Source organism: Stegostoma tigrinum, chromosome 25, assembly GCF_030684315.1.
Source record: "Stegostoma tigrinum isolate sSteTig4 chromosome 25, sSteTig4.hap1, whole genome shotgun sequence".
Classification (NCBI taxonomy): Eukaryota; Metazoa; Chordata; class Chondrichthyes; order Orectolobiformes; family Stegostomatidae; genus Stegostoma; species Stegostoma tigrinum.
This window is the reverse complement of record NC_081378.1, coordinates 28035305-28056735: the sequence shown is the minus strand read 5'-3', so window position 1 is coordinate 28056735 and position 21431 is coordinate 28035305. Positions and strand designations below refer to the sequence as shown.

General features: G+C 38.3%; 1 protein-coding gene across 1 annotated transcript in view; it reads left to right on the top strand.

The window, feature by feature from the left end:
• The window catches only part of mov10l1 (Mov10 like RISC complex RNA helicase 1), a 71846-nt gene that overhangs the window by 38720 nt on the left and 11695 nt on the right, over positions 1–21431 (top strand). Inside the window, exons 14-21 of the mRNA XM_059654770.1 lie at positions 3160–3281; positions 4430–4574; positions 5202–5383; positions 6067–6213; positions 10487–10608; positions 11561–11660; positions 16388–16549; positions 19920–20093. Coding sequence (XP_059510753.1) covers positions 3160–3281; positions 4430–4574; positions 5202–5383; positions 6067–6213; positions 10487–10608; positions 11561–11660; positions 16388–16549; positions 19920–20093 — 1154 coding nt within the window. The remainder of the gene's footprint in view (positions 1–3159; positions 3282–4429; positions 4575–5201; positions 5384–6066; positions 6214–10486; positions 10609–11560; positions 11661–16387; positions 16550–19919; positions 20094–21431) is intronic.

Below are 21431 nucleotides of genomic sequence, written 5' to 3'. Positions count from 1 at the left end.
AAGTGTTCAATAAGATAAATTTCATTGGAAAAACAAACAGCAGGAAAGATCCATCCATGGCTCACTCAGAACACAAAATCTTTTTTAGATTAAAAGGAGAAGCATTGCAGGTGACTAAAAATAACTGTAAAATAGGAACCAGCAAAGACCCACCAAAAATGTTATTAAAAGGGATAAAAATAGAAGATGAGAATATTCTAACCAGGAATAGGAAAACCAATTATAAGAGCTTTTACGAGTAAATGGAGATAGAGGTGGAGGCTGTAGCTAAATATTGGCCCTAAGAGGCACAGACGAGAGCGATTATCATGGGGAAAGAGGAGATGGCAAAGATATTGAACAAATAGTTTGAGTTTGCCTTCACACTAAAAGACACAAATTACGTACCAGAAATAGAAAGTAGCCAGGGGGCTAAAAAGAGTGAGAAACTTGAGATAATTAGTGCCAGCAGAGAAGTATTACAGAAACTTAAAGCACTAATATTTGACAAATTTCTAAGACCTAGGACTCTGAAACAGTTAGCTGCAGAGATTGCAAATGAGTTTGTCATAGTTTTTCTAAAGTTTCCAAATTCTGGGACTGTTACGGCAAGTTGGAAGTTAGTAACTATAACTGCTTTTCAAAAAAACTGAGTTGAAAAAACTACAGGCAGTTTGGTCTGACATGAGTTGTTAGGAACATTCTGGAAACTCTTTTGCAAGTCTTCCCAACATTCTTAAAACATTATAGAATGATCAGACTCAGCACAGGTTTATGAAAAATCATTTTTGACTAATTTGAGTTTTTTTGAGGACAACTGGTAAGGTAAATGAAGGAGCCTTGCTTTCACCTAGAGCAGGTCACATGTGTAGTATATTAATATTTGTAGAGAATTGGTTCATGGACATGAAACAGTAAGGATAAATTGGACAATTTCAAGTTGTGAGGCTGTAATTAAGAGTATAGCAAGGAATCAATCAGTGTTAATAACTTAGGTGAAAAGACTGAGAATAATGACTCTAATTTTGATACGAAGCTAGGTGGGAATGATAGCTGTGAGGACAGAGGTTTCCAAGAGTTGTAGACAGGTTAAGTGAGTGTATAACAAGGTTGTGAGTGGATATAATGTGAGCAGTTGAGTCTATCACTTGTTAGTGAGAATAGAAAAGCAGAATACTTCTTTAAACTCTGTGTGTGTAGGTTTGTAAGTGTTGATGTTCAGATGAACTTGGGTACACTTCTAGAAGTGTGCTACGCTTAGCACACATGTATGATTAGAAGTTAGGAAAGTTAATGGCATATCAACCTTCATTGCAAGATGACTGGCCATGTAATGTACAAATGATAGGGAAATTTTGCTATGGTCATATTTGGTTTCACTGAGACCAGATGTGTACGGTTTTGAACTCCCGAGTTGAGCAAGGATATACACATTGGAGGTGGTCAGGCCAAAGCTCATGAGGCTGAGTGAATTAGGCCCATAGACATTCTGCAATTAGAATAAGAAGAGGTGATCACATTGAAACATGCACAATTCTGAAGGAGCCCCTTAAATCCCCTGGCTGGGAATCTAGAAAAAGTGGGAGGGGGAGATTCATTGGATAAGGATTAGGATTAGGACTCAACTCTTAAGACTGAAATGAAGACACATATCTTCGTTCAAATATTTGAGTCTTTGGAATCTCTACCCTAGAAAGTTGTTGCTTCTCTGTTGTTGACTATGTTTATTGATGAGTAGACAGATGTTTTGATCCCTCCAGAAAGCAGAGGATATAGGAGTGGAGACTGATGATCGTCAATGTGTGTTTTAAATGGTGGAGCAGGCTCAAGCCTGCTTGGTCTACCCCCTGCTCCTATTTCGTACGTTGTATTTTGTCGAAGTAAATCTGTTTCTAAGCAGGCATTCAATAAACTATTTGTTTAGTGTTGTAAAAATGATCTGCATTTACACTCAGCACAGTAAAATGAAACTACAAGTAAAACGTTGAGAGATTAACTTTAATAGTTGCATAGCAGCACAAGTTTGAGAAACTGAACCAGTCGGCATTCATTAAGTCCCGTGTCACTTCTGGAAGCATTTACTTGTTTGTTGTAGACACATACAATTTAAACAACAAGGCAGTATAAGGGAGCAAAGTTTTGCTGTTTATGATGGAAAATTCAGGTAGCTCACTCATGTTTTAACAGAATATATACGAAAGGAAAATTAGTTGGATTGAAATAATCATTGCAGTAGAATTTACAAATAGAAATGCTAAATGTAATTGGCTCAATTTGGTCCTTTATATGAAGGAAGGATACAATGGATGAAAGTTGAAGTTTTGTTGGAGAATGTTTTGTAATCTGAAGATATCTATAAGGAATAGTTAAGCGATAGGCTTTTTAAATATGGGCAACTTGGCATTATATTTTTGTTTCAGGAAATATGGAATTAATGGGGTATCTTAAATTGTGAAAGTAAAATTTTTGAGGTCAAACATTGGCTCTTTTTCTAACAGCTTCGATCAGATTCTGACATTATCATGTGTGTTTAGTTAGAACTTGAAACAGATTTTTGTCTAAAAAACATGGTAGATCATTGGTAAGGTTGCAAGTTATATACATTTCATACATTCTATATTCAAATATTTTAAATTTGGTTTAGAATCTTTGAATCATGATGTGAGGTCAATCTCTTGAGTTATCGGACATTGTCAAAGCTGAATTTGCATTTAGACGTAATGTTCCAGGGTTTTAAATGAGAAGTATAGGTAGTCCAATTGAGAATTGTATTTTGTAGGACAGATATCTGACGGACAAACTGCATTGCTGGAAATGGTTCTATATTTTCTCCCACTAGATAATGGACATGTGTAATTGATTTTGGAAAGACTTTTTTTGGAAAATGAAGTTGACCAAGTTTTCAAAAGCATTAAGTTTAATAATGTTACTCGTAGTTGAGCAATATTTCATTGCATATAATAGTTCTTCTCTCGGAACTTTGGAGAATACATTGAAAGATGGAGGGCATAGGGTTGATTCGATATCATGGTGTTTCACTTGAGTACCTTGAGTTTAGGGAGTAATTATATCCCTTGGAAGATTGGATAAATCTGTCTCACTGTAAAACAATAAAATTTTGCATTATCTCAAACTTCCACTAGTTTAATCAGTAATATCCCTTTCCTTTCTCTCATCCAGTTTTGTTTCCAGAGAATGTTGTGGCAAAACCTCCACAAACAGTTACTACATGGGATGATATTGACACAGTTGTGACAAATAAAAAAAAGAGTTGCTACAGATCTCAGGGCCAAACTAACAAAGTAAGAATACCTCTAGGATTTTTTTAAAAAGTTAAGAATTTCTTAAGAAGCTAAAAGCTATTTGCATTAGTGTATGTTCAGGATTTCTTGAATTTCACCAGGTATGTTGGTATGTTCTGTTGAATGTACAAACTGAGCTTTTTCTCTTTCCTATTAAGGTTGTATTAAAGCCAACTATAAGAAAGAGGTGAATTCAACATTTTTGATTTCTGTCATTAAAATAAACTTTACCCCTCAGACATATTTGGAGAAGAACTCCTTTTCAAATCTTAGCCTCATGAGCCTTGGGAGCTGCTGGTCTAAATAATGATCTCCCTGCCTCTGTCAGCACTCCTCCATTGTGCCTTCATGTTCCCTCCGAATGAGCGAGCTGGCCCACTCTACGCTGCACTTATGCAGCCGCACTCCGCATGCAGTCTGCAGCAGTATCAAGGCCTCCTCTGGCTACCACTTATCCATGACTTTACAGACTGTGATAGAAAGCACTGTTTTAGTGCAGTGCCTGTGTAATCACTGGCAATGCAGAAAAGGCAATCAGTCAAAATCCTTCAGGTTCTGAATTTAAACAGAAACTCTTTGTGAGCATTTACCATTTCAGATTTTAATTGCTGCAAGGGGACAGGGATTTCATTTTTCATCCCCTAAAGTTGAGAACTTTGATAGATTTTTTTTTTTCTTTATACAAATAGATACTGTTGGCCTTTGACAGGTAAAATTTGCATGGAGAGTTACTGAGCTTGATGGCTTAAGGGAATGAAGCCAGTTTGCAATACACAGGAATCTACCTAGTCAATTCCTCATTATTTTTGTTAATATTATCTCTTTAAACAATATGTTAAAGAGGTGACAACGAAATCAATTGTTTTTGCAATAAAACAAAGTGGAGCAATTCTGACTTTAGTGTAAAATATTGAATATGACTGTTTAGAAGTACATTCACAGTTTACTGTGTCTGCTCAGACTAACAGTACAGTAAATGGAAATGTTATATTTTGTGCCCTGTCCTTTTTAAAATAGATTTAACATTAGATATTTTTGAGGCTTCTGGTAGCTTCTGTTAAATGGCCAGTTGTGAAGTCTTGTATGTAAATCTGTCTCTGACATCTTTTACTCTCTGGCTGTGAAGTTGTATTCGTACGATGTTTCAGGAAGAAGATGTGGATGCAAAATTAAATAGTTCCTGTACAGGTAAGGAGAGCTGGTGCCAAGATGGTGAAAGCAAAAATTTGAAGAGAAGGACAACTGAAATGATATGTACGTCTGAAGCATTGTCGTTTGCTGCACCCACTGATGGTGAGCGCAAATCACAGACTTGGATGTCACAGACCTGTAGTTATGAAATTCACTTGTGTGGTGTAGAGAAGTAAAACTTCTACAGTGACATTTTGTAATCCAGAGTTAGTGTTTCTGATTAAGATATTATTACAATTATTATCTCATCATTACACTTGCTGCAACATACATAGTATCTAATCCAGATAGAAAATTGGAAAGCAGCCTGATCTGTCTTTGAGACTTTCTTTTAAAACATAGGCCATATATAATTCTATGTGGAAGGTCAACATTCACTTTGCAGCTGACTTTGCAAAATCATACTGCACTCAGCTCAGTGTTTTGAGACTGTGTTTTGGCTGTTTTCAGCACCTTCCGCTGGCCCCAGCATTGTAATGTTTTACATTTCCAAACGAGAGAAAAGAAGCAGAAAAGCTTTCTGGATCTCTGCACGTACCTGATCCAAGCGAAGTTTAAAGAAACTTCTGTGAAATCAGTTAACTCAGTCCAGGCTAGCGATTTAAGTTTTTAAAATTCAGCCTGTTGCATTTAATTTTCTTGTGAATTACGCTAACCTATTTTAACACTTTCTAGATAGACATTTAAATGCTAAAACTGCCTCCAATTTCATCCATCATAATATACCAGGAAATTATACAGGCAAACAATCTAATGGGCCAGAAGATAACTTCTTTAACTCATTTCTAAATGACTGTCAAAAATCTGCAGTCAAGAGGATCCTCTGTGGTGAATGCAGACCAACACCATATATTCTGTTTGGACCTCCTGGCACTGGAAAAACAGTCACTATTCTCGAAGCCATCTTGCAGGTATTCTATATATTGGTATTTGTAGGAATTAGCATGTTTTAAGTTTACATTGCGGCTGGTCACAGTCTCTGGTGATACACATCCTGTAAGTGTGAATGCTTTTGTCCTGTGGTTAAAGTAAGTTAATGCTCTCTTCTGACGGGGACACCAGGGCACTTGTATATTTTCCCAGTTCATATTCTTGAGTTGGCCTGTAATTTCATATTTCGCCTCCATTAACATCAGTGCTAGCAGTGATTTTGCACTTTCTATCACAGCTGATATTGATAAGTCACCTCCTGCAGAACCGTGGATATAAACACACTTGTTGCCACGCTGTGGAAGTGCAGCACATTCACTCTATCAAACCAGCCCTAATTTAGTGCAACTATTTAACTCTGGATTTTCAAGAAATACATTCATTGATAGCATTTTGTTAAGTCAGATTTACTTTATGACATAAAATAGTAAATATGCCCAGGCTTTGCTTAAAAACTTATAATGACTGGCTGAGGAAACTTTACATTCCCTCAATTGGACCCTTAACCTTGGACACTGATAATCAAATGTGATAGGCGCTGTGCATGAAGTTTCAGAATAGAAAATTGCAGTTTCAACAGAAGATTACTTTTTAGCTTATTTCATTGACCAGGATGGGGCAAACTCAATACTCAAATTGTAAAATGTCTTTTGTTCCTGTTCAGATCCATTTTACTTTACCAGACAGTCGGATTTTGGCATGTGCTCCATCCAACAGTGCTGCTGACTTAGTGTGTTTACGTTTACATGAAAGCAATTTGCTGAAGCAAGGAGACATGGTGCGAGTTAATGCCACTTGCAGACCTGCAGAGGTATGATATTCCAGTTTGGATAAAATCTTTAGGAAATGTTTTATCACGACTATAAAAGTTAATTATACATAAAACTTTTCCAGTTTTGATAAGACCAAACCGTCCATGTATTGTAAAAATAAATAGTCCCCAGCCATGCTTTGTACTTATTAATGAAGCCGTTCTCCCATCTGACCACTGTTACAGTTCTTCATGCCGCCTTATTCATAATATCATTAACTCTGTCTTTTTTTAAAATCTCTGTGCATATCCCCCTTTGATCTTGCTGTTTTGTCCTCTACAAACTAACCATTCTTTTTCTTTACATTAAACTGGTCTTTGTACATTTATCCCAAAACATTCACCCTGGATGTGGAACATTAACACTCAGAATTGTTGTTTGTTCGCTAACCTTAAACGGCCCCTTTGCACATTTCAATCCAAAGCATTTGTAACTTAATGAGTTTTACCTGCACTTAGTTCTGCGACAGTAATATTTGGTTGTTTGCTGTGTATAACAGTGTTGCTGCAACAACAGTATTTATGAAATAAAATCCTTTACTTAAAACTGTTACAATAAGCAGTACAGTTTGGAGCCAACCAACAGGATTGTTTCATGATCTTAGAATTCACTTATAGGACAAATGAAAACTGAAAGATTAAATTTTTCCCCACTCAAAAGATTCAAAGGTCTGGTGTAGTGTGCACAATCAGTCAGGGTGATAGTCAACCCAGTGATACGTTTTAAAAACTGCTCAGTGAGCTAGATATTAAAATTTAACAGTATGAATTATTAATAGCTGTGTCTGTTTTTAATTTTAGTACATAAGGTATTTCAAGTTATTTAAAAAGATTATAAACATAACTGCTGCAATTCCTGGAGCCAAGAAAATAATAAGAAAACAAAACTAACAACTCTATCCGATGCCACATAGCATTTGGAACACAACAGGTGAACTGAGAGCAAACAAAAATACATTGCTGTCAGCTGACAGCCATTTCAGATAGCTGGCTGCAGTATTATATAGAGTGGAACATGAATATTGAAAGGCACAAGACTAGTATTTTAGACTTAAATAAGGGCATTTATGAAAGCATGGAAGCAAAGTTAGCTAAAGTGTGCTAGTAAATTTTGTTAAGGGACATGTCAATAAGTAGTAAGACTTAAGGGGATATTTCAGATAACACAGTACATATGTTTCTATAAGAGAAGAGTATTTAAGGAGGTGAAACCTGTCATCTATGGTTAATTTAGAAAAAAGTATCTGACTTGTGTTTATAATATGTTGACAGGGTAATTAAAAATATCTAGAGTTGTGCAAAAAATGGATGGCAGGTCAGAATATTGGGCACAGTATTAAGAAAAACAAAGAGTGGACTTGGGGATTAACAAGAAGGGGAAAAATACAGCACAAGAGAAAGCTAACCAGAAATGTAGAAACAGATTGGTAGGCGTTTCTGTAGGTCTGAAAGTACATGTCAGTGAAAACCAGAGTGGCAGATGCATTGTACAAGCTTTGCATACTTTGCATCAGTATTAATTATAGAATAGACAGATAACATCCCAAAAATAGTTATCAATCAGGAAGTGGATGGGAGGCAAGAACTCAAAACTACAAATACCACAGAAATGGTACTGACCAGATGGTTAGAACTATAGGCTGGCAAATTCATGGGTCATGATGGTCTTCATCTTTGGCTTTAAAAGAATTAGCTAGTGAGATAGTTGATGCATGGATTCTAAGTTTCTGAAATTCCTTTGATTCAAGGAAGTTTCTTTGAGTTGCAAAATGTAACTAATTTTGTTTCAGGAAGGGAAACAGAAAGCAAGATACTATAGCTGAATTAGCTTGACATCTGTCATAGAGAAGATGTTAGAAGCTATTATTAAAGAGGATATAACTGGGCAATTGGATAGATTCAAGTAATAGGGCAGAGTCAGCCTGGTTTCGTAAAAGGAAAATCCTATTTAACCAACTTATTGGAGTTCCTTGAGGAAGGGTGTTGTGGGTAAAGGAATGCTGATGTATCATATGTACTTGGATTTCTAGAATCTGTTGAATAATGTGCCACATCAAAGATTATTGATAATAATGTGTTGACATGGTCGGAACATCTAGCTAACAAGAAATACAGTAAGCAAAAGTTTATCATTTTCTGGTTGGTAAGATGTAGCAAGGGTTGAGCCACATGGATCAGTGCAGGGCCTTCAACTTTTTATATACTTATATAAATGACTTGAATGAGGGGACTGAAGAGTATGGTTGCTAAATTTGCAAGTATGACACAGAAAGGTAGGAAAATGTAAATAGGGCATAGGGAGGCTGGAAGAGAACGTAGATAGATTGAGTGAACAAAAATCTGAGAAATGTAGTGAGATTTGAGAAAATGTGAAATTATCTATTTTAGTAGGCAGAATAAAAAACATTTTAGCAAATAGTGAAAGATTGCAGGCTCTGGGTTACAAAGGATTCTGTGTTCCACTGCACAAATCACTTAACATTATAGTGCAGGTATAGTAACTAATTGGAAAGCTAACAGAATCTTGCAATTTATTGGGAATTGAATACAAAAATAGGGTCATGCTTCAACTACATAGGGTATTGGTGAGTTCACCTCTGGAATACTGTGTACCGTGTTGGCCTCCTTATTTAAGAAAGGATATAAATATATTGGAAGATTTATTAGACAAAAACCTAGACTGGATGGGTTAACTTGTGAAAGAGGTTGGACAGCTATAAGTTTGGCCACTGTAGTTAGAAGAGAGAGCAATTCAGTTGAAACACACAGGATCATGAGTTATCTTGACAGATATGGAAATATGTTTACTGTTGTGGGAGAATCTAGAATTATGGGGCACAGTTTTAAAGATATGGGATTACTCATGTAAGACAGTTGAGAATTTTATTTCGAAGATTATGAAAGAATGTTTGAATATTTTAAGGTGGAGATAGTAAGCTCTTGATAAACAAGGGTGTGAATGAATAATGAGGAAAGTTAAGATTGTCAAGTAATCAGATCAGCCATTATCCTATTGAATGGCAGAAGAAGCTTGAGCTGCTGCTATAACACTGTGGAGCTGGAGGAACACAGCAGGCCAGACAGCATCAGAGGAGCAGGAAAGCTGACGTTTCGGGTCGAGACCCTTTTTCAGAAATTTCTGAAGAAGGATCCCGACCCGAAACGTCAGCTTTCCTGCCCCTCTGATGCTGCCTGGCCTGCAGTGTTCCTCCAGCTCCACACCGTGTTAGCTCAGACTCCAGTGTCTTTCTATCTTTGAGCAGCTTAAGTGTCTTCTCTTGCTCCTAATGCATCTGCCTGTGAGTAGGATCTTTTGTTATGGATGCATGTATATATTTTTCATTGACCATTATTAACCATTAAAACTCTAAAATGTGGGCAAATATTCCATTGAGCCCATCAATTAAAATCTTGGGCCATGTTTATGACACAAGTATTCTGAATGTGGAATGATACTTCTTTCAGAAATGCATCCTTGTTTGTAAAAAAAAAAATTCATTTTATACTTAGTTTTCTTTTGCAAAGATATTTTTGTGAATAAAAAGCTTTATTGATTCCATTTCCTACAGTGCAGCAGATAAGTTTTTAGTAGTTTATTAGCATCACTTGCTCACACCATTTTATTGTAGATGACTGGTGACATTAGAATTAAGTGTCGAGTTAATTTCATACATGAAGAATACCCACATATGTTAAGAAAAATGTTGCTGGCTTTTCCGGATAGAGAGAGAATTCAGGAAGAGAAATTGCCATTTTAGAAATCTGGATTTGTTCTGTAAGTAAATTGCACATTTGATGATTAATGTCTGAATAATTGAGCTTGTGAATATTTTTGGACATGATGGATTTGAATTTTTTAAGGTATTTATTGAAATTATTTTCCTGAGTTTTAGTTTTCCTTACATTTTGCAATGATGTTATGCACTGGAATATTTCATTTGTTTTTCCTTAAACTGCATAGTGTTTATTGATTCTGATGCTGATCATTTTTATTATCCATGCTTTTCACAAACAAACAAGTAAGAGTAGCAATTCACAGATAGACCTAGCCCCATCCATTTAGCAAATCCCCAACACACACAATTTTGTCCCTACGGTTAATAACATTGTCTTGTGGAGATAAAGAACATTGTAAAAGCTTAAAAGTACGCAAGTACGAATGGATCAGTTGAATCTTGTAGAACCATGTTTTGCATCTAATTAATACCACGAAAGAGATGTAAAGCTGACAATTTACTTTCTGATTCTGCCTCTGTTTATATTTTTCTGCTAGTACATCCCTGAAATTGTCCAACTGTACAGTAAAGATGGAGAAGATCTTTGGGATGCAGCACGTTGCAGAATAATAATAACCACATGTAGCACAGCTGGATTATTCTACCAAATTGGATTAAGGTACAACAAAGCATGCAGTATTAAACTATCGGTTTTAGATTTCTATTTGCATAAAGTGATTCCACATGACTCATTCCTATACAGTGTTTATTAAATCATTGGAAGAATAAATGCAATCTATTCCAGTTGAGGTTTTGCATTTTTGAAAAAGTGTGCAGAGTGTAAACTCATGTTTTACAGTATCAAATAGAGACCGAATTTTAGTTTATTTAGCTAAGTCCAAGTTGCATTGTGTTCTTTGGAGGGCTTGTCACTGATGTTTGATTCTCTCACTTTATCTTACCAAATTTGCTGAAGTAATTGTCTATGGCACATCTCACATCTGATTTCCATGCACTCATCCTGGAACAGTGGTCCGTTTACTGGATATCCACCCAAAGACTGATATCCTTTGCACCTGGGCCATCTTTGAAGGGTTGCTGTGTAATGCCAGAAACCTGAAGAATATTGCCTTTATCATATTAAGGGGAATCAAAGTGATATCTACTTACACAAGTAATGTGTTGTTAAATGTTGCTACATATTGCTTAATCCCATGCTCAACATGCTCAGTTTGGAAGTATCCAATAGTCAGTATGGCACAGGCTGTACATGAGGCAGATTTTAAGTGTGCTTATCAATAATCCTGCAAGCATTTCATGAAGGAGAACCTGAAGCCTGTGCTGTTTTAGAATAAAATGTTTTGGAAAATGGATTCACTGAAAGAAGTCAAAGTTCATTATTTCTGAAGGCACCCTTCCTGGAGGTTGATAACCAGGAGAACCACCCAGACTTCCTGTTTTCCTGTTGCCAGCTGTATAATACAGGATGATAAATGTGATCTGGGGCACCTCTGTCCAATTTATGAACTCTGTTTTTGTCCTGAAGGATTGATGAAATTAAAGTGGAATTTTAAACCTAAACTGGATAGCTGGGATTATCTACTGTTTTGATTTTTGTTTTTTAATCAAAGGACTGGACACTTCACTCACGTTTTCATTGATGAAGCTGGTCAAGCTAGTGAACCTGAATGTCTCATTCCAATGCTGCTTGTGTCAGAGGAAGATGGACAGGTACCACAAGAGTAGAAAAAAAGTTTGATCTTACTTGGTTTGTATTGTGTAACTTTGAGGTTGACCCTTGAGCTTCTATCAGTATTTTATTAACTTGGCTTTATCACCACATGCAAATTTCCTGCTTGGGTCTCACTTCTCCCACATGACTTTCAGACATTGCAGAAAGTGGGGAGTAAGCTGAAAAAGATGACTGTAGCAGATAGAAGACTGTTCACTGCGTATCTGCCAGAATCATGAATACTGACAAACTTACACTGTTAGTTTGGACTTTAGGAGGATGAGTAGTGATTTGATCAAACTTTTCAAAGTATTACAGTGACCAGATAATGTAGCTAGAAACTATTTACGCAGGTTGAGGAGTTTGGGTTAGGAAATGTAACTTAAATGACAGTCAGACCTTCAGGAGTAAAATTAGGAAATGCTTCCATCGGCAAAACGTTTTGGAAGTTTGGAGCTTACTTCCACAAACAGCAATTAATGCCAGAACAATTATAAATTTTTAAATCTCAGATTGATCCAAAGGTATTAAGAAAGACTGGGTTAAGAGCAGGTAACTGCTCAGAAATAACTTCTCTCGTGGTTAGTTTGGGTAACAAAGCCAAAAGAGCTGAACTGTTTGCTCAAGAGATGATCTGATGACTGTGGATAAGGTGATACCTGCCTTCATCAGTTGAGGCATTGAATATAAAAATTGGCAAGCATGTTGCAGCTATATAACACTTTCATTAGGCTGCATTTGGAGTATTGTGTGCAGTTGTGGTCAAGCTAGCATTTGGACTAAGTGTGGCATGAAGGAACCTTTCTAAATTGAAGCCAAAGGAATAATGGACAAAATTCTCCATTGATCAAGTCATGTTTAACAAAGTCAGCTGTGGTTATTAAATGTTAATCATGTCAGCCCCAGAATATCTCTGCATGAATTTCCCAGGGTAGATATTTTCTAATCCATCTGTTCACGTATTATTACATATCTGCCTCCGAGATGAGATTTGAACCTGTGCCCCCTAGTTTGGAGGTAGGGGCACTAGCATTCCACACAAGAGCCTCTCTTTCCCTAGAATAGAGTCCTATGCCCAGCCACCTTCGTCTGTTTCATAAAGTCAGAAGTGGGGGTGTTTACTGATCACATCATGTTCACTGTCGTTTGCAACACCTCAGATACTGTAGTAATTCCTGTCAAGAGGCAGCAAGGCCTGAACCACGTGCAGGCTTGTGTTGACGAGCATAAACCGTCTAAAACAGGAGGAAATCTAGCCATGTCCCCATGACATTCAATGGTGTTACCATTGCTACATCCTCTACTTTCAACATGGGAGTTGCCATTAACCGGAAACTAAACTGGACCAGGAGTATAATTACTACACCCACAGGAGCAGGTCAAAGACTGGGAAATTCTGGAGCAGTAACTCACCCGATTCCATAAAGCCTGTCTGCCACCTCCAAGGCACAAGTCAGGAGTATGCTGAAATACGCTGCGCTAGCCTGAATGATTGCAGCTCCAACAGCACTCAAACTCAACAACATGCAGGACAAAGCAGCCTACTTGTTTGGCATCATATCCGCACAGAACAGTATGGCACAGGAATAGGCCCTTCGACATGCCATGCCTGCGCCAACCATGATACCATTCTGAGCTAATCCCATTTGCCTGCACAGTCAGTAATGCTCAATTCCCTGCCTGTTCATGTCTGTCTAAATGCCTCTTTACACTTTTGCTATCGTATCTGTTTCTACCATCTACCCTGGCAATGTGTTCCAAGCACCTTTTGTGTAAAAAGAAAAATTTCCTCACAAATCACCTTTCAACTTTTCCCCTCGCCTTAAATCTATGCCACCTAGTATTTGACATTTCCAAACTGTGGACTCCAACTATCCACTCTAATCATGCCCGTCATAATTTTATATACTTCTATCAGGTGCACCCCCCCCCGCCATCAGCCTCAAATGCTCATTCGAAAAGAATCCATGTTTGTCCAAACTCTCCTTATAGCTAATGACTCTGATCTCAGCAACATCCTGACTCAACTGCTTTTGCGTCCTTCCCAAAACCTCCACATTCTTCCTATATAGTGTGGTGACCACAACTGCGCACATTACTCCAAACTGAGGTAGCCTAACTGAAGTCTTATACAGCTGCAACATAATTGTCAACTTTTATATTCAATGCCTCAACTGATGAAGGAAGACATACCGTATGCCTTCTTTATCACTTTATCCACTTGTTCTGCCATTTTCAAGGAGCTACAGATTTTGACCCCAAAATTCGTCTGTATATCAATGTTCCTAAGTGTCCTGTCATTTACTGTGTACCACCTAAACATTCACTGCTCTCCACTTCTAATTCACTGTGGCCACAGTGTGTACCACCCACGAGCTGCACTGCAGCAATTCACCAAGGCTTCTTTGTCAGCATGTTCCAAATCTGCAATAAAGATCTGAGCAAAATCAGCAAGGATTTATAAATGGGAAACCATATTTGACACACCTGTTGGAGGTTTTTAAGGATGTTACTAACAGAATTGATAAAGATGAATCAGTAGATTGGATGTAATTGGATTAAGAGATTTTAAAAATGTAAATGTGCAAAGGGACGTGGTGGCCTCAGCAATATGTCACTGACAGCTAACATGTAGGTGCAGCAAGATATTACAAAGGCTAAGTTTTTAGCCTTAATTGCAAGAGAATTTGAATACAGAAGTAACAAAATCTTGCTTCAGTTGTATAGAGCCTTGGTTAGACTGTAACTGGAGCACTAATTGCACAGTCTAACTCCCCTTACCTTAAGAAGAATGTCATTGCCATCGAGGGAGTGCAGCAAAGGTTCAGCAGACTGGATATGAAGGGAGATAATGGGAACTGCAGGTGTTGGAGAATCCAAGATAAGAGTTTGGGGCTGGATGAACACAGTAGGCCACGCAGCATCTTAGGAGCACAAAAATGCTGCTTGGCCTGCTGTGTTCATCCAGCCCCACACTCTGTTATCTTGGGTATGGAGAGAGATTGGGGAACCTGGGAATGTTCTCGAGTGTTTTAAAGAATGAGAGGTAATCTCATTGAAGCCTGCAAAATGATCAAAGTTTTAGACAAGGTAAATGCGGATAAAATGTTCCCTAACTGGGGATCTAGAACCGGGGAAACAATTTCAAAATAAGGAGGAAGCTACTTAAGACTGAGATGAGAAATTTCTTCGCTCAGTTGTGAACCTTGAAACTCTGTTGCTCTAGAGGTCTTTAGAGGAATAGCCATTGAGTATGTTTCGAGATTTTTAGATTTCTAAATATCCAAAGAGATACGAGATAATTTGGGGAAAGGCATTGAAGTGGATCGTCAGATAAGAACATCTTGAATAGCCCACAGACTCGACAAACTGGTTTAACTCTTAAGTTCCTAACTTCTGACTAAAAGGACAAAAACAGCAAATACACAAGAGCATTATCACCTGTTAAGTTCCTTTCCAAGGCCTACACCATCCAGATTGCTGTTCTTTCACAGTTGCCGGATCAAAATCCTGGTACATCTGAACATCACATAGTATGCCTATGAACTGCCATGGTTTAAGATGGCAGGTCCACATCACTACCTTGAACAATTAGTAATGGGTAACAAATGATGTCTTAACTAGCAAGACCGATATCTGTGAATGCCATTTTTAAAAATTTAATGTTTGCAGATCAACAGCAATCTTGTTGAATTGAAGTACAGACTCAAGGGTGAATTGGTCTATTCCAGTTCCTGTGTTCTGAAACATTGTGATGGATTGCTGCTTTAAAGCTGTTACAGTTACTTTGTAGTATTATTTTCCAAACTTTGGTGAATTTCACTTCACTTCGTCAATTGTTTTCAGTCTGTAAATACATTTAGAATTGTGCTTTCTTTTTCTTTGACTCAAACTAAGGTACAAAAGCAGAAAGTTCCAGAAAAGTTCAGCAGGTCAGGCAACAACAGTGAAGAGAAATCAGAATTAACGTTTCAGGCCCGGTGACTACTGAGAAAGGGTCACCAGTTTACAGCATCTGCAGTTCTTTCAGTTTCTATTTAGTGTTAAACCAAAGTCCTATAGTTTTAGATAATAAAATGTGAGGCTGGATGAACACAGCAGGCCAAGCAGCATCTCAGGAGCACAAAAGCTGACGTTTCGCGCCTAGATCCTTCATCAGAGAGGGGGATGGGGTGAGGGTGCTGGAATAAATAGGGAGAGAGGGGGAGGCGGACCGAAGATGGAGAGAAAAGAAGATAGGTGGAGAGAGTATAGGTGGGGAGGTAGGGAGGGGATAGGTGAGTCCAGGGAAGACGGACATGTCAAGGAGGTGGGATGGGGTTAGTAGGTAGATGGGGGTGCGGCTTGAGGTGGGAGGAAGGGATGGGTGAGAGGAAGAACAGGTTAGGGAGGCAGAGACAGGTTGGGCTGGTTTAGGGATGCAGTGGGGGAAGGGGAGATTTTGAAGCTTGTGAAGTCCACATTGATACCATTAGGCTACAGGGTTCCCAGGCGGAATATGAGTTGCTGTTCCTGCAACCTTCGGGTGGCATCATTGTGGCAGTGCAGGAGGCCCATGATGGACATGTCATCTAAAGAATGGGAGGGGGAGTGGAAATGGTTTGCGACTGGGAGGTGCAGTTGTTTTAGCTTTCCCACTCATGAGGGAGTAATGAATAAATGAGAGAATGCTTCTGTAGTTTGCAACATGAACAGCTGCTGCCATTGTTTATTATTCACCCTACAGATTGTGCTTGCTGGAGACCCAATGCAACTAGGACCAATAATAAAGTCGAGAATTGCTTCAGCTTATGGTCTGTCTGTTTCACTTTTGGAGCGATTAATGACACGTCCTTCATATTGTAGAGATGAAAACTTTGCTGCATTTGGATCCTACAGTCCTCTTTTGGTGAGTTTAGTCCTTGTTTGCAGCAGCCAATTGCTGTAGTCATGTTTTTCCCTCTTCCAAATATATACAGAATACGAAGTAATTTGTTCCTGTTTCTGTCATGTTGTACAGCAGCTGCATTTTTATATCTTAGTAAAGTATAACTTTACTGTTATTTAGTTAAGGCTTTGAGAGTTTCCTTTTTTAATACATTAAACAAATATCAAATATTTAAGGGATCAGGGACTCTTGAAAAATTGACACGCAGAAATATGGATTATAGGGAGCTGTCTGACAGAATGGCAAACAGAAGTCAGATGTCATTAATGGAAACATGCTTATTTTCATAATTCACTTTTTGTATCATTCAGTTCTGATAGAGGAAACGTGGGCTATGTTTTTGATTAGTGTTGGACTAAATATAAAGAATGCAATTATACTTCAATTTTCTGCCATTACAATAGAATCTGATTCACAGTAGTGCTAAAGTGGTGGTGCAACAATGGAGTCAGGTCGTTAATTTGTATTACAGTAGAGGTCACTGGGAAGTACCTTTTACAAGATGGGGTCTCTCACCAGGGGTGCTGATATTGATGTCCGCTGGGGTATTTCAGTGTGATGTGTCTCCTCATGGAAACTCTGAGCCTCCTAGATGAACCTAGATGAGAAACATCTAGATAATGTACTCGTATGTAGAGATTTGAGATCACTAGTTCAGGTAGTTAACTCAGGAACATAGTTTCCTACTGAAAGGAAGCACCTGTTTTAGGACAAAAAATGAAAGAGTGACTAAGGTACACATAGGTCCTTTACAGGATAAGAAAGAGGATCTAATAATGGGAAATTAAGAAACAGCCGAGGCATTGAACAGGTATTTTGTGTCGGTCTTCACAGTGGAGGACACGAATAACATGCCAGTAATTGATGACGAGGAGACTAAGGTAGGTGAGGACCTTGACACAATCATTATCACAGAAAAGGTAGTGTTGGGCAAGCTAATGGAGCTGAAGATAGACAAGTCTCCCGGCCCTGATGGAATACATACCAGGGTACTGAAAGAGATGGCAGAGGAAATAGCAAATGCGCTTTGGGTAACTTTCCAAAATTCACTGGACTCTGGGGTATTTCCAGCAAATTGAAAAACAGCAAGTGTGACGCCAATGTTTAAAAAAGCAGGTAGACTAAAAATAGGGAATTATAGGCTGGTTGGTTTAACTTCTGTAGTGGGAAAAATGCTTGAATCTATCATCAAGGAAGAAAAAGCAAGTCATCTAGATAGAAATTGTCCCATTGGGTGACACAGCATTGGTTCATGAAAGGCAGGTCATGTTTACCTAATTTACTGGAATTCTACATAGACATTAGGAGCATGGTGGACAACACAGACCCAGTACTTGTGCTGTATCTAGATTTCCAAAAAGCATTCGACAAGGTGCTGCACAAAAGGCTGCTGCATAAGATAAAGGTTACTGGCAATGTATTGGTATGTATAGAGGATTGGTTAACTGACAGGAAGCAAAGAGTGGGGGTAAATGAGTGCCAGCCAGAAAAGCAATCAGTGACTAGTGTGCCTCAGGGGTTAGTGTTTGGACCTCAATTGTTTACAATTTACATAGATGATTTGGAGTTGGGGACCATGTGTAGTGTGTCAAAGTTTACAGATGACTCTAAGATGAGTGGTAGACCGAAGTGTGCAGAGGACTCTGAAAGTTTGCAGAGGGATATAGATAGTTTAAGTCAGTGGGCAAAGGTCTGGCAGATGGAGTACAATGATAATAAATGTGAAGTCAACCATTTTGGTAGGAATGTCAGTAAAAAGGACTATTATTTGAATGGTAAAAAATTGCAGAGGGATCTGTGTGTCCTCGTGCATGAATTGCAAAAGGTTGGTTTACAGGTGCAAAGGGTAATTAAGGCAATTGGAATATTTTCCTTCATTGCTAAAAGGATTGAGTTTAAAAGTAGGGAGATTATGTTGCAGAGATAATAGGAACTGCAGATGCTGGAGAATCTGAGATAACAAGGTGTAGAGCTGGATGAACACCGCCCAAGCAGCATCAAAGGAGCAGGAAGGCTGACGTTTCGGGCCGAGACCGTTCTGTTGCAGCTGTGTGAGGTGCTGGTGAGGCCGCATCTGGAGTACTGCCTGCAGGTTTGGTCTCCTTACTTGAGAAAGGATGTAGTGGCACAGAAGGGGGTGCAGAGGAGATTCACTAAGTTGATTGAGGTTGAGAGGATTGTCTCATGAGGAAAGACTAAGTAGACCGGGATATAGTCATTGGAATTTAAAAGGGGGTAGCTATAGAAAAACACAAAATTATGAAGGGAATACATCTCAAAAGTGGAGAGGATGTTTCCACGGGCAGGTGAACTAGAACAAGAAGACTTGCCCCCCAAAATTAGGGGGAGCAGATTTGGACTGAATTGAGGGGGAACTCAAACAGTTGTGAATCTGTGGAATTCCCTGCCCAGTGAAGTAGTTGAGGCTTCCTCATTGAATGTTTCTAAAGTCTAAGCTAATTTTTTGAATAGTAAATGAATTAAGGGTTATGGTGAGAGGGTGTATAAGTGGAGCTGAGACCATGAAAAGATCAGCCATGATTTTATTGAATGGGGGAGCAAGCTCGAAGGGCCAGATCATCTACTTCTGCTCCTGGTTCTTATGTTGTCTAATTCTGTTCGCTGACATGCAAATTAGAAATGTTCCCAGTTGAATGAAATGAAAGATACAAAAAGTAATGGATGGTTTCAAGAAGACTGGGGTATTGTTTGTAAAATGTGAACTTGCAGTGTGGTATTTAAATATAATTGAAAGTATTTTGTGGAAAAAAAATGATTTCCAAGCAAATAATCTCTTGCATTGATCAACAACTGAGGCAACAAAATGTTAAGATGATACTTGTAGGTAGGGTTATAGCCTGTAGTAAGCACATGGCATATACAGCATAGCAAATAATTAGGTTTCCCAAGGCAAATCAAGGATAGATTAGAAATGAGATTCTTCCATGTGCTGGGGTCATGATTTGTGATGAGCAGTGTGAGTGGATCCCATCCTGCACTGCTGTCAGCAACAAAGCTACAAGGCCTGGACTTTACAGAGGATGCCTAGGAGTATTCTGATCAAAAAAAGGTGTGCTGTAGCCAACCTTCCCTCTTTAAAAGCACAACCTTAAGAAAGGAAATCCTGAATATTCCAGTCTGTTCAGTCATCACTTTGGAGTAAGGATCAAAGAAGATATTGCACCATATCTAGGAAAAGGCTTTGCTTTTCACAATCCTGCAGCTGCACAGATCACTATAAAGGGAAAGACAAGAGGTTGTATGAAGAACTATAAATACATTGTTCTGACTAAGAAATATGACTGAAATTTAACCACCCTCTTCTTTGTAGGTGACAAAGCTAGTGAATAATTATCGGTCACATTCATCTTTACTTGCCCTGCCTTCTAAATTGTTTTATCATGAAGAGCTAAGGATGTGTTCAGATCAGTCTGTGGTCAGCAAGTTCTGTAACTGGGAAAAATTGCCCAGGAAAGGATTTCCGATAATTTTTCATGGATTGAGGGTATGTTTTTGAAGCCCTTAGAAACGCGTCAAACTCAATATATTCTCTTAAGTAAATCATTTCATATTGTATGATTTTACAGTCACTAGTTTTATAGAGAATTAGAATTGTTTTCATCCAACTCTTACATCTTCAAAATGATTTTGCAATAACATTTAACTTCTTACTAACATTAATGCCGCTGTACTTCCCTAATCAACTGAAATCAGAATAGCACACGTGATATTTATTCATTGATGAATCATGCTTATGCTGGTCTGAAGTTAATCTGTTTTTAATGGTGTATGTTGTGAAGTTAATGTCAGCCAGAATGCAGGGAGAATGGGCTCTGGTTTTGGAATACAATTATAGAATCTTTCGCATCAGTTGAACTTAAGTAACTCAGTGCTGAGAATATCACTGAACAAAGCTAACCTTAAAGGTTCCAGTTTTGATCCCTGTCTATGCTCAGTTTGTTAACCTGAACAATTATGGTAGTGTCAGTACAGTTGACATGCAATACTTTAGATTACTGTTTGACTGCAAACAAGATGCTAGATACAGCCTGATCTGTTTAATGACCTCCTTCCTCATAACAATTGATTAGACCCCTGATATAGTGCATACCAGAAAACATAGAAAATCAGGACCTGCTCAACAGTGTTAAAATACCCTATCGGCTGTTTTAGGTTAGGTTCATTTGGAAATGGTGTCCAATGAGATTATGTTGTCCTAAGCAGCCAGGTAAGTAAGTAGGAAATTAAAATTCTCATGAATTGCAAATTAAATTGTCCCTGATTGAGAAATATTTTGTCTGCAACCTTTGGCGGGAGAACAGCTACATTTGACTAAAGATGACATGGAATACTGAACTCTTAATCCTTCCTCAGAGATGGTAACATCACAAGTAAATTGTTGACCCTCAAGTAGAATTACAGAGACTAGGATTGGCCCTATGAGCCTGCTCCTCCATTCAATATGATCATGGCTGATCCTGTATCTCAATGCCGTAGCCACATTTTCTCCCCATATCCCTAAATACCTCTTTTTCAATATTTTAATGATTTATCAGTCCCTTTCTTGAATATGTTCAGTGACCCAGCCTCCTCCCAACCTGCTGTGGTAGTGAATTCCACAGGTTGACAACCTTCTGAGTGAATAAATGCATCCTTTATCTCAATCCTAAAAGACCTACCATGTTCCTGAGACACTAACTGCTGGTTCTAGACTGTGTATCCAGTCAAAACATCTCCCTGCATCAAGCTGCGACACTGGGTCTGTGGCAGATGGTAAGAAAACCCACAAGGGAGGAAAACATACATGACTTCATCCTTACCAATCTGCTGGCTGCAGATACAT